We start from the raw sequence: 20,548 nt of genomic DNA on the forward strand, positions 1-20,548 counted from the left end.
AGGTCTAGGGTCCCAGCTCCTCCCTTTCCCTGGGCCTGGTGCACAGGAAGCAGAGAGGAGAGCCCCAAGGAAGAGCTGACTGGTGACAAAACATGGCTCGTCTGCCAAGAGCAGAGATTTTTGCTAGACGGCTCCCTCCAGGGAAATACCTACGCCCTCTGCACACCACGTAGCCTGACAGGTTGGGTTCCCTAGCTACCCTGTGCACAAAGCCTGGGCACACCATGTAGCCCCTACGTATTTGCTACTGTCGGCCCACCAGAGCCACTCACACACACACACACACACACACACACACACACACACACACACACTCACTCCCACATAGACACACACTAACACACACGCAAGCACACTCACTCACAAGTGGTCCACTGGCCACTGGACACAGGCTTTCCTCCCCTCGGCCCCCCTCTTGACCTTGCACCAATCTCCCTTTTGCATCCTGACTTGAGCCCCCTGGCACAGCAACGATTGCACCCATCCCAGCGATTACCATCAGGACTCAGGAGGGAAGGGACTGCACTCTTGTATTCTGGCACCTGACCGTCCCACATAAGCACCTCATTCACACAGACCGCTGTGTCTCTCCTTGTCTCTCCAGTGGCCTAACCACCCACTCCTGCACAGACAGAGACACACCGCTACGCAATCGCACAAACATATGCACGCTCACACTGCCGGCACCACCACGGATCTCAGGCCCAGTTTGCCACAGACGCCCACACACACTCGCACGAACTCACGCTGGATCTCTGCCCTCGTGCGTACTCTCTCCATGAATTCCCACTCATAAGCCTCGCTGCTGCCCACAACCCACACCTGCCCCTCCCCCTGACACATCTCCCATCCTGAGCCACTGTCTGAGGACAGGGCTCGGGGTCAAAGGAGCCCCGGGTGTGGGAGGCAGCAGCAAGGTATACTGGCATCGACTATGAGAAGCCTGCCTGCTCCTGAGTTGTCCGGGGACATGTGGTCTTCGCTCTGATCCTGACTGGAGGCTTTGCTGACTGGATTCTATCTCACCAAGGACACAGCACCCCTCTGGGATCAAGGGTCCTGGCTGAAACCCCCCGAGTCCTGGCCACACTGTACCAGGACCCAATGGACCAATTTGGTCCCACTGTGCAATCCCCTTCCCTGCCTTTCGGCTCTGGCCTATACAATAAATCTCCAAATAACAGGTCTGTCTCTTCCTCCTCCTCCTTCCAGGCTCTTCCTGCCCAAGAAGGCAGGCCTCTGTGCACATGGCAACACCGGCCCCACCCCAGTACTGCACCTCTCCCGCACACACAGAATCACCCGGGCAGCGGCAGGACAGTCACACTCAGGTCCCTTCCTCATCGTCCCTCCTCAGGTCCCCATACACACACACACACACACACACACACACACCAAAAACAGAAGGGTTTTTAGCTTCCTGTATGTGTCCACATAAACATCGTGGAAACTCTTCAAGGCTGCCACACGTTATCTCTTCCTCAATTCTCTCCGGGGCACGTAGAAGACAGGAGACTCATCCACCCATCTCTTCCAGCACTGGTGGCGTCCTCCATTGTTTCTGCATGGGCAAAGATAGAAGCTCTGCACGATTCACGCCCACACAGATGCAGAGCACCTGACGCATGTGGGCACACGCAGACACATTTGCGTACACGCGCACACACGCGCCCCCACGCAACAGACACCAAGAATGATACGGGATATTTGCAAATACATCCCAGATGGTGTCACTCTTGTGCCTCGCCCTTTTGCGATCCCCCTTGCTTTCTCACCCAGGGATTCATTTCCAGCCCCCAATGGCCTTGGACCAGTTCTAAGAATGGCTGTCGGGTTGCGGGAGGACATGGCGTGGTGGGGCACATGGAAGGAAGTGCGAGATTCTCACCACAGTGGCGCCTGGGGACACGGCAGCTCCTGACCCAAAGACTGGCAGGCAAATCCAGACTGAAGGAGCAGGGGGAAGCCCGGGACAGGGCGGACATCCACGGGGAGCATTTGTGGTGAAGCACTGCTCCTCCCGAGTTGCTCTCCAAAGCCCCAGCCCACAGCACGACTGCATCTGGTTTGCAGGCTTCGACCCTCTGTGTGTTTGCAGCTGAGTCTCTGCAGGTCCCCTGTCATCCTCCCACCCTCTCCCCATGCTACCTGTGTCCCTGTGTCGGCGGACCTTCCATTTCCAAGCCAATGTGTGGCCCACGTTCCCTTGCCCATACAACACGCAGGTCAACACACCGCATACTGGGGTTCTCACCGACACGTGAGCACGTCAGATCACTGTCTTCTGGTCCCTTCCTCCCTCAGGTAGTACTGCAGGGGATTGGGCCACAGGTCCTCGATGATGATCTGGAAGAGGACACAGGCCGGCGCCACATTGGGCATAGCCCACTCTCCTCTCTGGCCGGGGGCCACCCACATCCCCACTGCTGACGAAGGCCTCAGGGGCCCCACCTCGGCAATCCTGTTCGCCCCTGGGCAGCTGTGCTCACACAGCCAGTTGAACAAGTTAAGGCTGGTGGGGTCATGCCTGCGACTGGGAGCTCCACGTTCATCATCCCAGAACCACTGGACTGGAGTGGAACGCGATGTCCTGTAGCCTGCAGGAAGAGAGGATTTGAGGAGCAAGCTGATGGCCTCCTCCCCACCCACCTGCCCCTCCCCCTCCCCCTCCCTCCTGCCCCTGATTCATGCTCCTCATCCCCCTGCCCCGCACCATCATGGGACCCACACCCTACCAGCAAAGCTCAGCTGATACTCCTTAATGATCACTGGGTTCCGGAAGTACGGGTTGGCCCCAAAGAAAAACATCACTCTGCAGCGGTACTTGGGATGGCCCACTTCTTCCACCTGCCGTGAGCAATGGGACAGGAGGGGGCAAGTGTCCTCCCTCGGGGTCCTGAGCTACTTGCCTGGCTGTGAGGGTGAGCACCTTTGCCTCACCCTCTCCTGCCCAAATCCCACCCCCGACGGGACGGCCCCCAGCCACAGCCTCCCCGGTCTCACCTCCAAGTCGACCACGTAGCTGAGCACGTCTTTGTCCTGGGCACCGATCATGGCCGACAACTGGGGGTGATTCAGAATCTGTGCTGTGTCAAGGAGCTGTGCCTTCAGATGCTGTGGAAACAGACACAGCCCCCCTCCAACCCTCCCAGGCTAAGAGCAAGGGACTAGATCACGGCATGTGCAGAAAGACCAGGAAACACTAGTCCCCACACTCCTCAGCCTCTGCAGATGCATCAGACCCCATCGACACTGGGCAGTCCGTTGGCTTCCTGTACCTCCCACGCTGTCTGCACACAGCAGGGAGAGACTCCACTGCCTGCACGCCTCACAGTTCCTTCCTATATCTGACCTGTGTGGGCTGCCAGCAGCCCATCATAGCTTGTGATGTCGGCATGTGCTCTGACCCCTCCTCACGGCTGGGTTTCTTGGCATATTCCCGTGAAGACCTATGTTGTCACCAGCCTCCTGAGTCCAGATGGAATAACATGGCTTACAGGAACCCGACTGCACACTTACGCTGCAAGCAGAGGGTGTGGGAGGGAGAAAGAGATCGAGAAGCACGGACGAGGAGGGCCGAGGAGGGAAAAGGATTAGACACAGTGACACGGCCAGTCCGGCGAGAAAGACATGGGTGGGACCGAGCCGGAGCCTGAGGACAGAGAGGGAAGCAGGGGTGGAGATACCAGGAGAGAATCCTCTGTGTGTGTGTGTGTGTGTGTGTGTGTGTGTGTGTGTGTCAGGGTCTGAGGAGGCAGCTTGTACCCCATTCGGAGTGGGTCTCAGTCGTCCTACTGTCTGGCAAAGGGGCGTGGCGTGGTTCCACTAAAGGTCACGAGTGTGTGTCTGAAATGCTCTCTTTTGAAGGAACTGCTAGGAAACGTGCACAGCCTGTGAATGTGAAGGTGGGTGTGCGGCCTGCGTAACTCTCCCATTTTGCAGCGAAATATTTCCTTGCCTTATCTGCTCTGAGTGAAGGCTGCTTTGTGCTACCCTAGCTCTGGTAGCATGGGGACACATGGCTCGTGTCTGCAAGTAATATTTGAGACCAGCCTGCAGGCCAACGTTGGCGGAGACCTAGAGGAAACAGACCCAGTCACCAAGTCCCCCCATCCCCAACAACCGCCCCTGTCCAAGGCCTTACACTGGATCCCAGACCACACCAACCCAGGGCCAGGGACCATTCCCCAGCTCTCCTCTCTGGGGGCCATCGCCCTGAGGCACCCTGCTCTCAGTGCCCAGCCCTCCTGCACAACAGCCCCCGCCATCACCCACCAGCACAAGGAAGGATACCGCCTGGGCCCAGAAGCCAGGGATGTGCTTGATGATGGCCCTTCTGTGATCCAGGTAAGAAATCTGCCTCCGAAGAATCCTGCGCTTCAGCCGCCATAAGGCCCTGGAATCCTGGGCATTCCCAGCGCTGATCTCCAGCTGAAGACGCTCCAGTGCTGCCAGCGGGTCCTGGGCTGAGGCAGGACGCAGCGCTGGCTCTTGCTGCTGCAGCGGCTGGGAGAGCTGGGGCCCCTCCTCCGCCTCTGCATCTGCCTCGCGCTTCTCCTCTTGCTCCTGAAACTCCTCCTGCTGCTGTCTCTCAACTTCCACCTCCTCCTCCTCGTGCATGTCCTCTGCTTCTGGCTTGGCTTCCTCAGAATTCTCCTCTCCAGCCACCTCATCCTTGGTCGCCTCGCCGTCCTCTTCCTCCTCCCCGATCACCACCTCAGCCGCCACCATTCCGTCATCCAATATCAGCACCAATTCCTCCGCTGGGCTTGCCACCTGTATCTCACACCCGGCCTGGGCTTCCTGCACAGGATGGGCGCTTGCCGCCCCTGAACCTGGGGACTGCGGCCAGCCCACGCCCTCCAGCGCCCCTGCATTCCCGCGGGGCCGGGACTCTCCACCTTTCGCATCCGGGACGATCAGGGCCCAGGGTCGGCGGGAATCTCCGCTTTGTCCGGACCGCGACACGCTGGCCATGACGCTCGGCCCCGGCCCCAGTGTAGCTAGGGCAGCCTCAGGACAAGGACAGGAAACGGCAGCAGGTGGGGGGAGCCTTGGCCGCAAGACCATGAGCTCCCTGAAGCCTCCCGCCGCAGCCCGCCAAAGTTGAGCGCAGGCGCACAGGCTCTGGGATTTGAGGACTCCGCATTGGCTGTGGCTGCTGTGGAGGAGGGGCCGAGACAGAGGCAGTGAAGAGTGTGCGCATGCGGCCTGGGGGCGAAGTGGTTCCAGGGCAGGTCAGGCCAGCTGGCCAGGTTCGGGGAGCAATCAGTTGCAAGACAGCAAGACAGGGTGCTGGCCGCCAGCAAGCGCGCGCCAATGGCCGGTCCAGGCTCTGGAGCGAGTGCCAAGGTGCCAGCGTGGCCCCCGTTTGCCGCATGTCCTCTTCAGCGCTGTCACCTTCCAGGCTTCACTTGCGAGGTCCCCGGTATCGCGCAGTGTGTGGTCGCTTGTACACCCTTTCCCCAGAGGCCTCACTACGGGCACCAGAGCGTTCAGCACAGGATCGTCCACGCCGTGAGCCACTCCCTGCTCCGTCCCTTGCCCCTTCTTCATGAAGCTGGGGCAAAGCCTGGAGAAGTCCTTAGTGTCACGCCTACCGGGGCCACATGGCCGTCCGCACGGTATCTCCTCCTTGGCCGTCAGGCTGAGGGCGGCGGTAAGGTGGGTGCCCACCCAGAACCAGTGACACCCACCCTAGACCCACCCCACCGCCATGTCCTTGCAAGAAAACAGCTCAGTAGACCTCACTGCACTGCAATTCAGAGCAAAGAACAACCCCCAGAGCACCATCTGCCACTGGTGCCCTACTGATCTCCGTACAGAGCGCCAGGGAGATGGGGTAGTAGTAGGATTTAGCAGCTTGCTCCGGTCCTGAAATCTAACCTTCCACTAAAAGGAGGACGACTCCAACCACGCAGGGCACGTAGGGGCCCTTCACCGAGAATTGCAGACTTGTCTGTGTCTGTCTCTGAGAAAGCCCTGTGCCTGCTTTCACTAGTACACGCGAAAGCAGACGAGTTCCCTTCCCATTTCCCAGGCACCAACAAGAATTCTGAAGAAGCATGCACCCAGACACAGAAGGTCCACTGAGAGAGACAGCGAAAAAGAGACACACAGAGAGACAGAGCTATAGAGGGAGAGAGAGAGACACGTGCAAGCAGAGCAGATGAAGGAAGGACGAGTGGAGGGGAAGACCGGCCTGGAGAGGGAGAGTCCGGGGAGATTGGTGGGAGAGACGGGGAGGAGGAGCAAGACAAGAAGAGACAGAGGGGCACCTATTACAAGGAAGACAGGCGGAGACAGGGGGAGGCATTAGTGATGGAGAGGAGGGAGACGAAGACAAAGAGAGCTGGAAGGAAAGTGGGAGGGAGGGACAGGAAGAAGACAAGGGAGGGGGAGGTAAGGAGAGGGTAGGAGGAAGGAGAGCAGGGGCAGCCGAGGCGGAGACAGGTGGGCTGACTCTGAAGACAGGGCAACTGCAGTGTGCACTTTCACCTGGTGAAATTCACCTGTGCAATTTGCACAGAGACGAATGCTCTACAGTGGTCAGCCCTCAGCACAAAAGGCACCGCTCCCACCTGGACCTTAAGGGCAGTCTGAAACGATCGCTGAACGAGAAGGAAGCTGCAATGAGGTCATTCGGGGTGAGGAAGAGGGCACCGCAGGGAAGAAAACAAGGACCCGTTCCCCACAGGGCTGCTGGAAGCCCTGCACTTACCAGCAGGAGACAGGAAACGGGACTGCCGGAAAGACACAGCAGAGATTTAGGCACAGCACATGCGGGAAGAAATCACGTCCCAAAGCTCGGCAAATTCAAGCAAAAGCAGAGGCTGCACATCCATGAATGTCAATGCTTTCCGAGTGGAACCAACGAAGTTCTCACAGATGCCCAGGAAATGTGCTCAACTCTGAGGCCCCCTCGCCTCTGGCAAGCTTCTCATCCAAAGCGACTCATCACAGAGAAAGGGTGGACCGTGAGCAAAAGAGCCAAGGTCTCCTTCGGATCCCCGGACGCAGACAGGTGATCCGCCCAGTAATTTCAAGCCAACGTATGGTGATAAAGGTTACCTTCCACCACAGTGATGGAGGAAACTCGCACCCGAGGGGAGGACAATGAGTGAGAACCGCATCCCAGGCTGTAAGCTAAGGACAGACCATCAAGCTGTATTGGAAGGTCACGAGACCGTGACTCAAATGTCTGTACAGACGCAGAGCGTCTGCAGAAGCACGAGGGCTGGATCGTTGTAAGCAGGTAGCAGGATTTCTAAGTCTGGGCTGCCTGTATGATACGAAAGGCTAACACGTGCAAGCAGAGCTATGCCCATGTGATGCGGATCAGCCTCCTGAGGCGGTACTTTGTACCCTGTGGAGGACCTGGGAGACGCATGCAGGCGGGCTCCTTGTGCACCTCTGCCACCAGGCACACATGTGGGAAATGTAGGGCCAAAGGGTTTGCCGCCGGGCTTAGTGTGGCTCACCCTTCTGCGGGTGCATTGAGCATCAGTGCAGAAAGCACTGGGCTCACTGAAAGAAGCCAGCCCCTGACAGAAGCACAGTGGTGGTGAGCCCTGCCTGATGGATTCCTGAGGAGACTAAAGGAGTTAAAGGCATGCAGTCCACCAGAGAGTAGAGTGGTGCTAATCAGGGGAGGGTGCGATGAGGAGGTGTCGGGGCTCGGGTGTGAAGATGCAGTCATGCCATGTGCATGAGTTCTGGAGATCTAACTTGCACAGGGCAGCCGTAAGCAATGCTTCACCGCCTCGTCAGATTTCTCAGAGGCAAGTGCTCTCACCACAAACAAAGAGGGGTCGCTGAGAAATGTCCCGGCGAAGGTGGCTGGACGGAGCGCTTGCACGTGAAGGATACGGGCACATCCGTCACTGCCCGTTGTGTCCCTCAGGCACGCACTAGTCCTGGTGGACTAAGCTGAGCTCAGAACCCAGCAGTCAAAGGTGTCAGCCTCGTTCCTGCAGACATGAATCAGACTCCCAGGTAGGACGTAATGGACAAATTAGGGACCAGAACACACAGGAGGCACACGGAAACGAGACACACACTGGCAGGGGGAAGTCTCTCCCAGCCAGGAACATGCCACGTGGCAAAAGAGTAAGTGGGAAAACGTTGCCGGTCCGCTTTTCACAATTTACGCCTGCATCTGCAACGTGCAGGCCAGTGACGTTTGAGCCCCTCGGGCGCAAAGGGTTTGAAAACAGAAGGACAGAAAATAGAGGTGTGACGGAATGCTCACAGCAAGCCAGCTGCATTTGGGGACATTAACTGGCTGGCAGTGAGTGCATGGCCAATCCTCTGACGAAGGTCCTACAGGCACGGAAGGATTTCTGGCTCCTGGAACATAGAACAGAACACGCAGAAGCCCCTCCACCTGACAGCAGGACAGCAATTGGATCTGTCAGTGGAAGAAAGGGTTTGAATGCAGAGGGAAGCACACTCAAGCGCAGAAGCATACACCAAAGACAAGACAGGCCACCAGAGCCACAGCTGACCCAACACACAGGTGTGCAGAGACGAAGGCGGTTACACGGGTACAGCTGTGCCCACTTAGGCCAGGCAAGGAGGCATCACCAGAGAGGTGTCGGCACAGGCAAAGCCAGGAAAAGACACAAACACGCCAGGGCTCACTCAGGGAGACAGAGGAGCACAGGCAATGCGAGACATTTCCTGTGAACAGAGAACAACGGGACGATCCCGACAGGCCAATGAGACACGCGTGGTTCAGAGACATGGAAGTCAGAAGGCTCCTGAATTGCTGAGGGTGTCCTCTCTCGAGGGACAGCACTCTGGAGCCCACACACGCTGATGTTGGGGTGGAAGAGGCCGCTGGGCAGCAGATACAGTTGTGCAGGGGGTTTAGCAGCTCCTGGACCCTAGGGCTCCCCGGGGAGAGCTGCGGATACGGGAGGACACCCGGGGATGCCGGGTGTGCAGCATGAGGGCTGTAATCCCTCGGACACAGAGCACCGAGGCCTCTGCCCACGGACCTCAAGTGTCCACACTTGAGGGTTTGGCTCTGGGTGCCGTGAGTGTATTCCACACCCACACTTTGTCCGTACCTTGTCTTTGGGACAGGCCGGGCGCAAACGTCACCCTGGCCCCTAAGGAGGTATTGGCTGGAGATATTAACATGTGGGGGACCCTGTGTTCACCTGTCCCGTAAAGTGTTCCTGCTCGGCAAGACCTATCAAGTAACGGCCTGCTTGTGCAGAAAGATGCCCCAAAGGGCCCAGCCTCATGACCACTGAGGCCGTATTCCCACTGCACAATCACTGGCCATACTTTCTTTGGATGTTCACACCCAAAGACTCGGGTCAGCACTGGGAGCTTTTCCAGGGTACCCTGACATTTACCCATCAAGCAGCTGAGAAGACGTGCCTCTCCAGCCAGCGTGCAGACAGCAGCGAGAGAAAGGCCTGCCTTCCCTTCTAGAGAGTGCGACAGCCTCTGCCCTGGAAGAGGTAAGGCTTGGTCGCACAGATCCTCAACTCCACAGCGTGCTGACACCCCGCTGACCATGTTGTCTGCATATGATAGGGGCAAGAGGCCTCCATGCATTGGGACTGCCCACGCCTTCTCTGGAATAGACCCACTGCAGAGAAGGCTCTTGTACTGCAGAGCTGTGCAGTGGGGATCCTGGGGAGCTTGGGCAGCTTGGGAGACAGGAATATTAGTGTCGGGAGGTCAGTCTCAGGCACGCTGTGCTGGGGGCCGTGGTACATGGGGATACAGAAGAGCCTGCGATGGACAAGGCTGAACTCTGTCTACTGCACTGCTCGCACGGTGGAGCTTTTGCCCCATCCCTAGCACAGACATCTCTGGCAAGCAGCCATCTGCTGTGTAAGGAGTATCCCAGCACTCACGTCTTCGCAGGTGAGGCTCGTCCCAGTCCTTTCTAAGCCCCAGGCCTGCCGGGGACCTCTGCACAGAATGCTAAGGCCTCACAAGTCCATCGTTCCCTATGTGGCTGAGGCAGCCTTTGTCCTGGCACTCAGGCAAAGGAACACAGGCTGCCTGGGACGAGGCGACCTCCCTGAGCGCCTGCTGGTGTTTGCACTTGGGAGTCTTCTCACAAGTCTCACATGGCGTGTTGGACACACGGCTTAAGCCTGTGGACACAGAGGAAGAGCATCACCCGACTCATCACGGCTGATGATGAGAGGGCAGAGGGCACACGGGAGAGGCTGGCGTGTTCGTGCCCTTGAAGAGCCCCACCTCCCCGCGACCCTCCCCTCTGTTGGCTTGCAATCTGGGCCACCCATTCGTAACCAGAGGTCTTTTCAGAAACAGCAAAGTTCACACAAGGGCATCAGCACTAGGACTCCTTCAGGAGTCTTGTGTGTGTGTGTGTGTGTGTGTGTGTGTGTGTGTGTGTGTGTGTGTGAGAATAAGTGAAGCGGTGTTTGGGAGGCTCAGCTTCAGGAAGTGGAACCAGCAAAGTTGGCTGTGATTTTGGAGTTGCGTGAGACTGTAGTGGGCTGTTTTCTCTGCAGTGTGTATGTTGTCCCTGTCAACTCTACCTGAAGCAGAACTTCATCGGTCTTACCCACCCACTCTGCCTCTGGTCCCTCGGTTCCTTCCCCTGGACACCAATCTTACAACCTGCTCACAATCCCTCAAATATGTGTGGCTGGTCCTGAGATCCTGACCTTGTCCACAAGACAGTCTGCATTGGTAGACGTCTGAAAACCAGAGGGTAATCAACCCTGGGAATTCCTCCCTGTGTGGCGGTTCAGTCAACATGACTGAGGGTGTCCCCATGCGGGATTCTGGGGGCACCATCATGGACATGCCCAAACCCTGAATATTGGACATCCCTGGCCTGTGCTGGCCTCTCCGTTTCCTTGAATTTCCTCATTTTCACAGGAAAGCTATGAACCTGGGCACTGGCCTTTCTCTCAGGTTTGTGCCCTGGCCTCCCTCACCCAAGTCCCCATTGCTTCAATCTTACTGACCTCACATGCAATCCCAATGTGTGACCCATCCCTACGGACAATGTCCTACGTCCCGCCCTTCCTTGGAACTCCAATGTGCAGGCACAGAACACTTACACCTCTGGACAGCCGCATGTATACATGGACACGCCCCAGGGCGAACCTGAGAGGAAGACACACACAAACACTTCATGCTGTTTATCTCCCATTCTATATTTCTTCCAATGTATTGGACCCCCGCCCTGCGCCACGTGTCACCACCACCCTTGTCCTTATTTCATGGCCAGGAGAATCTTGTGGACCATCGGTGAGCATCGGAAGGGTTTCCACTGGGGTCGATGTAGTGCGACGCTCCTTCATACTCTTCTCAAGATCGTGCATATCCCTGGGATATATGGGTACACACAGACAGACAGACACACACACACACACACACACACACACACACACACACACACACACACACACACACACACAGGACAGGTGAGAGTCTTATCTTGGCCCTGAGTAAGGTTGCTTGAATGTTTCCAAACGGAAAGTAGGATGGGAGGGTGTGATAAGCTGTGCCAAAGCTGACAAGGGGATCCAGAAGCCAGACAACATGTGGGATGGTGGTAGGAGGCCTGAGGGTGGGGTTCATGGTCCGGGAATGACAGTTGTCACCGTGCTATGTGATGAGCCAGCTTTGGTTGTCCCGCTTTGCTCATTCTTTTTGTCTAGCCCCCTTCCCACCTTCAGGCTCCCCAAAGGGGCAAAGCCTCTGGGACACGTTACTTCTTAAGACTCCCTGTCTCAGGCTGATGCCCTTTTGACCTGGGGTCACCTCCTGTGCCGCTGTGAGTCTCGGTGCCTCCATGCAGAAGAGAATTGTGCCCTGGACCCCACGACACACATTTCCGTGCCCACACCCTTGGCTGCTCACCTCTTTCCCTCTCAGTTCTCTCTCCTGGGGCCTCCTTCATCTTGAAATACGGCAGGGGGTTGGGCCAAAGATCCTCTATGATTATCTGGTAGGGGAGACAGGCCAGGCCTCAGGTAGCTATCCCACGCAGTGGGGGAACCCATGAAAATCACCTCCCTTCCTTGTTACAGGGCCCCACCTCAGCAATCCTGCTAGAGCCGGCAAAGCTGTGGTCAGAGAACCAGTTGAAGAAGTTGAGGCTGCTGTTGTCATGCCTGCGTCTGTAGGCCTCCTGTCTGTACCTTGGGTACCACTGGATGGGACTGGAATGAGACGCCCTATACCCTGCAGGAAGACGCGTATGTGAGAAGGCGCCAGAGAACTTATCACATTCAACCCTCCACCCACTGCCGCCCATGCAGTCAGTGGACACTTACCATCAAGGCCTAGGACATACTCCTTCGTAACGACTTCATTCTGGAAGTAGGAGTTCTTGCCAAAAAACAGCAGGATCTTCCGGCATTCCCTGGGAAACTTGTGTTCCTCCACCTGCCGTGGTACAGTGGGGCAGAAATGTGAAATCTTGTTCCAGGAGACCCGCCCTCCCCTGAGGAAGGAACACATCACTTCTCCCCACCACCTCCCCTCCCCACACAGCCAGCCACCCACACCACCTCCCACTCCCAGGCCGACCTTCAAATTGGTCATGTGGCGAAGCATGCTTTCATCGGGCTTACTACTCAGGGCTGACATCTGAGGGTGGTTCACAAACTGCCGCAGGTCAAAGAGCCTTCAGGTGCTGGGCGTGAGAGAGCTCGAACCAGAGAACCAGTGTGGACAGCATCCAGGCGTCCTCCCCCCGGGACTGGCGTCCTCCCCCAGGGTCTCAAGCCCTCCCCGCAGGCTGCGTCCAGGCCCACGGGGTCTCAGGATCGCGCAGGGCTCTGCTAGACACGCACAGGAGGCTGTGCATGCCCAGACGCCCGCAACCACGCCTAGCTTTGTGTGCTCGTGAGGACACTGAGGACGCTTACTTCCACACAGCCAGACAGCACACATCCGGTCTCGCGCCGACCGGTGGGCATTCACATCGCCTTCCCCGCAGCAAGATGCTTAGCGGGACCCAGAAACGTGCCCCCACGCGGCTTTGTGTGGGAAGAAGCCCTCGGTCATTTCCCCGACCTGGCCTGGACCTCCACCGCCACTCCCCACTCTCCCAGCGCTGTTTCCGTGCCAGGTGCGACGTAAAGCACACATGCCTCCCCCACCCCGGCACTGCCCTCCTCCCACACTCATTGCAGAGCCAGGACCACCGGATGGGATCACGTTTGCACGTTCCCGGCCACTGGAGCGTGGCGTAGCTCCAGTCCCTGTCCTGGGTTCCTCTAAATGTCACCTCCCTTTCCTTCCTCTTGCGCAAGCCCAGCCCCCTCTGGACCCTCCACCAGCAGCAGGAAGGATACAGCCTTGGCCCAGAAACCACGGATGCCCTGGATAAGGGCACCTCTCTGCTGCAGATGTCGCTGCCGCCTCTGCCACATCCTGAGTTTGAGTCGAGCGTGCTCCCGGCTGGCTTGTTTATTCACCGGCTGTAGCTCTATCTGAAGGGCCTCCAGAGCCTCCAGAGCCTCCAGTGGGGAAGGGCAAGGACGGAGGCCTGACTCTACCTGCTCCTTCTTATCCTGCTTCACCTGCAGCTCCTGGGCTTCTTCCACCCATCGGCCTTCCTGCTCACTCGGCTTCTGTTCCTCCTCCTCCCGCTCCTCCTTGTCCTCCTTGCCCTCCACCTCCTCCTCGCCCTGCTGCTGCTCCTCCAGCGCTTCCTTCTCCTGCTCCTCTTCCTCCTCCGTTTGCAATTCTGCTCTCCCTTTAATGGCTCGCACGCCTTCCCTTCCTCCTCCTGCTCCTCCTCCTGGTCCCCTTCCCCTGCCACTGCCGCCGCCAATGCCTCCACCGCCACCGCCGCGGCCGGCGCCGTGGCCGCCGCCGCCGCCGCCGCGCCCGCTTGTATACCCTGCTGCTCCTGCTCCTCCCCTTTCATTTCCGCCAACTCCTCCTCCTTCCGCTCTTCCTCCTTCTGCTTGGGCTTCTGCTGCTCCTCCTCCTTCTAATCTTTTACTCCTGCTGCCTCTCCCCCTCTTCCTCCTCCTCCTCCTCCTTCTGCTCTTCTGGTCCTGCTGCTCCCCCTCGCCCTTCAGGTCCTCCTCCTCGTGAACTTGGACCTTCTCCTTCCCCGGCTCCTGCTCCTCGTCCTCCTCCCCCTTCTTCCTCTGCTCATGCCCCTCTTCCCCAGGCGCGTCCTCTTCCGCGGCCGCCACCTCAACCTCCTCCTCCGCCAGGCCCCACAGCGCCTCCACCGCCACTATGTCATGCACCAGCGGCACCGATATCTCGCTGGGGCCGCCCACCTGCCTCTCGGGTCGGGCCTGGCCTTCCTGCACAGGCTGTTCGCTTGTGGCCTGCAAGCCTTCGGCCTGCGGCACCTCCGGCCCTGCCGGAGACCCAGTGTCCCCACGGGCCCTCGTCTCTCGACCGCCCCGTTCCCGGTCGAAGGCGGCATGGGGCCTCCGGGCATCCCCAGTGTTTCGGAAACACGAGTCGCGCAACATGCGGCCCCGGCCCGAGACACCAACTGTGGCTCCTACCGACGACGAAGCGGGAGGTGAAAGCACGGCCCCCCTCCCCAGACCCAGTGAGCGGAGCCCTGAGGGCAATGGCTGGCAACTCGCTCCCCCTTCCTCCCAGAGCCCAAAGGTCGAGGGGGCGCATGCGCATGCGCATGCGCATGCGCATGGTGCTGTACCCAGGATGCCTCGGCGGTGGCTATCGCTATGCCGATGCTGCCTCGGAGGCCTTTGTGGGGAGAGGTGTGCGCCTGCGGCTTTGAGGCTGAGGGAGCTCCAAGCCACGCCCAGGCCGCTTCACTGCCTTCAGGACCAATCATAGGGACGGTGGCGTGCGTGGCTTCGGCGGTCCCGCCCCTAGGTCACCCGGAAACTGGGGCGCGTCTGTTGCATAGGCAGGAAGGCTCTGGGCCCCGTGCAGTGCAACTCCTCCGGGGGGCTTGCAGCCGGCCCTCTGTGCGCTCTGGGTGCCCTGTTTGGCTTCTGGCCATGCGAAAGCGACCTTTGCATTCCACGCTGCGCTGGGCACGCGGCTATCTACACACACGGGTAAAGGGGGACCTCCCCGCTTTGCCCATTTACACCGCCACCTTTGTTCATTGTGCCCCTAGTCCGACAAATCCACTCAGCGGATCACCTTGGCTGTCCGGGAGACGCATGTCAGCTGTGCGCCTGCTGTCTGTGCACCCCGGTTTTCCATCTGCTCAGCCTCCTTTGCATACTCTCTACGTCCATCCTTGCTCCCAGAAGACATGTATGTCATGACAGCAGTCTAGCAGTGCACCGGCTAGGGAAGGTCGGTGACCAGAGGTGTGTGACGTGGAGAGGACGCCACACTAGGGGAGGCTGCGTATCATGCGCGCCGCTCTTGCCGTTTGTCCCCGTTGCCTGGAAAGTGACACACTGGCAAGCACACACCCCCCCTCTCATGACGGGCTGCCCATTGCTCCCGTGTGTGGCAGTGCACAGGAAAGACCCGTGACCGTGGGCCCTGGGATTCCTGGAGCTTGTGTCTGTCCCACAGACAGCGGTCCCCTTCCTCCCACAATGCTTGGCCATCTTCTCACAGGGACCCTCCCCAGGCCTTCGTTGGCCGTATGTCTGTTCATCCTGGTCCCATTTCCTTTACCACTCACTTAGGCGGCAGGCTGCCATGAGCGTGGGCGCTGGCTCAAAACACTGTCCCCCTGTGCCACAGGCAGCATGATTTCAAGGGTCTCCGAGAGGTATCGGGGGGTTGGGGGATGCAGTGTTGGGACCCAAGTGAGGGACACGCCCCAGGGTCTACATGAAGCCACATGACCACTTTGGGGAAGCAATAAGCTGCAGACGGTGTGCAGTGAGGGCGATGATGTGGTCTCCCTCCCTGTCAGGGCAGTGGTGATGTGGACTCCCTGCCGGTCTATGTCAGACAGCATAAGCTACACACACACACACCACACAGAGCCACTGCAGGATTGGAGGCTCGAGATGCATTGCCTGGCCAGGCACCACACTCATGCATTGCCTTTTCCCTTTGGTGGAATGCAGTGTTCCCCTACCTCTTTATGGGACCAGGAGGCTGCCAGGCAGGCGGGGGATTCTAGGATTTCCAAATTCGTGTGCCGGGCCCTCTGGCCAACATGTTGCTTCCGTGACACAGAAGAGGTTCCTCCAGACTCGCTGGGCTATGTCAGGATACGAACGGGGTACAGCAATGCTCCAGGGTGGCTGTGATATATGAGGCAGCACACCACCGCTTCAGGTGACAGCAATGCATAGAAACGCAGGTGGATGGGGGGAGGCTGAACAGGTGGCAGGGGGCTGAGAGGGGGTGGCCAGTGTGACCGACAGAGAGGCAAACTCTTACCCAGAAAGGGAGAGGAACAGGTCCAGTGGTGAGCCCTCAAGCTGCCCTCAGCAGAGGACGTAGCGGGTGGGCAAGACAGGAAAGCAGGCCCAGACCCTGGTGCACCTGACCTATGCAACTCACTCCCTCCAGAGAAATGGGGCCTGTCAAACTCCCACGCATCGCCGGGAGACCCCGTGGCAGGAACGTGGGAACAAATCTGGGTCCCAGGTGCAGGGACTGTCTGGGACAAGCAGGCAATGCCTTTCAGTTTGAACAACACCTACCACAGTATTGGGGTCCAGGGGCCGGGCCCCAACTTCGCAAGGGACTCTAGACCAGCCAGGCCTGTCTCTGCAGGGTCATCCAGGAGGATGTTCACCCAGACACATACCCTGGCTGGGACCACAAGGCCTTGCGATGATCCCCTAGGCCGCTCCAGGAGCAGGGCCAGACTTACTCATGCTCTCTGCTGCCTCCCTCCACTAACGCCCACTTCCTTGCAGGGAACTTTGGTCCTCCTCCACTGCGCCATGGGTGGCCCAACCCCAACTTGCCCCTGGCCAAGGCAACACAGGACGAGCGGACCCAGGCAAAGTCCGGGCTTTCCTCCCGTCATGAAAGGTGATCAGCTAGCTCCGTGTCGATCCCAGGCGCGAAGGGATTGCACTCGCTGCACTTGGGCACTGGAGCCCCCCCTTACTCACCAAGTCAGGAAAGCCCCCAGTCTCTTTCCTTCGCTTGCCAACGGCCTACACACACTCACTCGGGCACAAAGATGCACGGCCACGCGGCACGTGGACACAGACACGTGCACGCTGCCAGCACAAACGCTAGGTCTCAGGCAAAAGTACTCACAGGCGCCAGCCACAATACATTCACAGACACACTCTAGTGGACCTGTGCACTCACTCATGCCCTCTGCCACATCCCACTCACGAGGCTAGCTCCTCCTCACGACTCACACTTGCTTTCCCCCCTCACACAGCACGTGCATTTGTCCTGGGGCCCAACCTGGCTGAAAACTAGGGCAGATTCAGGACCTCCATTGGGTCACGGAAGCTTGCATTGAGATGCCAAGGAAAGAGAGCCACAACTGATACCAACCTTCCAGTACCAATGGCACCGGAACATGGCATGTGGAGAAACACCAGCTACGACTAGGTTCCCTGCCTCCTCGGCTCCTGCCCTTTCTTCAGACCCTCTCAACACTGGGCAGTCCCTTGGGTTTCAGTACCTCCCAGCTGGCTGCAACCTACAGGGCAAGGGCCAAGGGACTGACCTTTCTCAGTTCACATGTATACCCAGCTTGTGTGGGCTGCCTGGAGGCAGTCACGGCTTAGGAGGTCTGGATGTGCTCTGACCCCTGGTACTTGTGCGTTCCTTTGTGTGTTCCCCTGCAGCCCTGTGCCATCAGCAGCCTACTACGTCCCTATGGACACGCACAGCTCACGGAAACCCAGATGCACTGATACTGTGCAAGGACAGCTCAGAGACAGAGAAAGAGCGATGGAGGTGCGGGAGGGAGGAAGCGTTCCCTCAAGAAAATGATCACAGGGACTCAGAGACAGACAGAGGCCAGAGGGACATGGAAGGAGGCCGAAGAAGGAGAGTAAGTCACCACTAGAGACAGCCACAGAGGGGGAGTGTGTGTGTGTGCCCGTGCCCGTGCGTGTGCGTGTGAGTGCGTATGAACGAGTGAAATTGTCTGGGACTGAGACAGGGGTGTTGCCACGATTCCTGGACTCTCGAACGCCCTCTTCCAGCAGAATGGAGGCCCGGTATTGTCAGGAATCTCAGCGTTTTCCGGAACAGGACTCCCTTGCTTTGGGGCCCTAGCCCATCCTCAGGCTAGGGCCATAGGGCAGAAGGAGTGGGAACTTGAGGCATGAGGCTCCAGACTAGGCCCAGCAGGTGGAGTGTCAAGGCCCAAGGTTTTTAAATGCCTGCCGCCTCCTTCTGGAGCCCACCAGCATTTGGGAAGCACGCCCACGGCCCCGTGGCCCTTCGGACACTGAAGTGGCTGTGGCTGTGGCTGTGGCTGTGGCTGTGGCTGCGGTGGAGGTGGGGGAGAGGCAGAGGCAGAGGCAGTGAACTTTTTGACCATGGGTCCTTGGGGTGAAGGCGCTCCAGGCCAGACCCAGACAGTTGGCTGCTGTTCAGGAACAATCAGCTGGAGGGCAGTGGGCGTGGCTCCAGCATCTGAGCCCCTGCCTCCCCTCCCAGGTCTGGAGCAGGTTCTCTGCCTCCCCCTCCAGGGTGACCTCCCTGTTTGGTACATGCCCTTTTCCGCTTTGTCACCGACCGCAACTTTCCTGTGGGATGTCTCATATCGGAGAACTGGTGCTACAGATCTCACCTCTTGGGGGAGGAGCCCGGATGGCAGACAGCATGGAAGCTTCTTAAGTGTCTCGCGTGCATGAGATACAGCCCGACCAACACTAAACCATCCTACCCACCCAGGAAACTGACTGGAGGATTAGCACAGCAATCTGCATATCCTGAACCACCGAATTCAGCAGGTACGTGGCATGCAGAAGTGAACTTGGAGAGCGAGGAGGCATGGGAAGGGAGGTGCTTTTGTGCGCGGAGAGGCGAAGGAGACTGGGCAGGTGGAAATTTTACTAACTTTCTTTAATACTCTTCTACATTATTCTTTCCTTTTGTGTCTATATTCACAGATTCTATTTTACTCCCATCTTCTCCTTTTAGTCTACTTCAGTGTATTGATTTTTCAAATTCTCACAACATTTCCCTTTTTAATATTTTTTATTAGTATTTTCTAAATTTTTCTCCACTCCCACGTTTTTTTCTCTCCTGTGTCAAAACCACTTTCAACACCCACGTGAAACATGCCTAGAATCTAGCATCATTCATTCCATTATTCACATGTGTGTTTTTAAGTTTTTACTTTTAACATTTTATAATTTGAATATTTCATTGAATTTTCTACCTCATGAGTTCCTTTTCTCCATTCAAAATGACAAAGGGAAGGAATTCACCCAGAAAGAAAGAGCCTGAAGAAACGAGAGCCAGGGATTCAACCAACACAGACACAAGCAAGATGTCTGAAGCAGCATTTAGAAGCACGATTATGAGAATACTAGCTGCAGTCCAATGTAGATTAGAGTCCCTTTGTGCAGAGACAAAATGCAGTAAAAACTGGCCAGAATGAAATTAAAAATGATATAACTGAGCTGCAATGACGGATGGATGCAGCGGTGTCAAGGATGGATGAGACAGAACAGAGAATCAGCGATTCAGAGGACCAACTTAAGGAGACTATGGAAGCAGCAAAATCGAGGGAGATTAAGGAAAAGAGCACGATTGAAGAATTGGAGAAATCAGTGACTCATGCAGAACGAAAAACAACATCAGAATCATAGGGGTCCCGAAGAGGAAGAGAGAGAAAAAGGGGTAGAAAGGTTATGTGAGCAAATCATAGTGGGAAATGTTGCTAACCTGGGGAAAGACACACCATCAAAATCCGGGAAGCACCGAGGACCCCATCAGATTCAACAAAAACTGACCCTCAGCAAGGCATATCATATTCAAACTCACAAAGTACTCAGGCAAAGAGAATCATGAAGGCAGCAAGGGAAACAAGTCCCTAAACTACAAGAGAAGACAGATCAGGTTTGCAGCAGACCTATCCAGAGAAACTTGGCAGGCCTGAAAGGAGTGGTAGGATACGTTCAAAGTGCTGAATTAGAAACATCCACAGTGAAGAATTCTTTATCCAGCAAGGCTGTCATTCAAAATAGAAACAGAGGAAAAAGGTTCCCAGATACACAAAATTTAAAGGAGTTTGTGACCACTAAATCACACCTGCACGCAATTTTAAGGGGGGACACTCAGAGGGAAATTGATATCTATCTATCTATCTATCTATCTATCTATCTATCTTTATAATTATATTTATATATACAAATAGATATAGAATTATATATATAGATGTATATAGACATATACATATCGATATAGATATTGATATATAGATACAGTTAATACAATACATACACATACATATACATATACATACACATACACATACACATACACATACACATACACATACAGATGGAGATGGAGACGTAGATATAGATATAAAGATATATAGATATGTTTTCCTCCAACTCTTCAAACAAGATAATGGCCATAAAATCGTGTCTTTCAGTACTACTTTAAACGTCAGTGGACTGAATGCTCCAATCAAAAAACATAGGGGAACAGAATGGATGAGAAA

General features: G+C 56.8%; 1 protein-coding gene across 1 annotated transcript; it reads right to left on the reverse strand.

Moving 5' to 3' along the window:
• Nucleotides 1-4,231: 4,231 nt before the first annotated feature.
• LOC145715029 (testis-specific Y-encoded protein 2-like) lies at nt 4,232-4,977 on the reverse strand. Its single transcript, XM_081794616.1, has 2 exons — nt 4,280-4,977; nt 4,232-4,247 (listed from the first exon to the last, which is right to left on the reverse strand). Exons 1-2 carry the CDS (start codon nt 4,975-4,977, stop codon nt 4,232-4,234), a joined length of 714 nt encoding a protein of 237 aa, XP_081650742.1.
• Nucleotides 4,978-20,548: the final 15,571 nt, after the last annotated feature.

This window comes from Panthera onca, chromosome Y, assembly GCF_046562875.1.
Source record: "Panthera onca isolate mPanOnc1 chromosome Y, mPanOnc1 haplotype 2, whole genome shotgun sequence".
NCBI lineage: Eukaryota > Metazoa > Chordata > Mammalia > Carnivora > Felidae > Panthera > Panthera onca.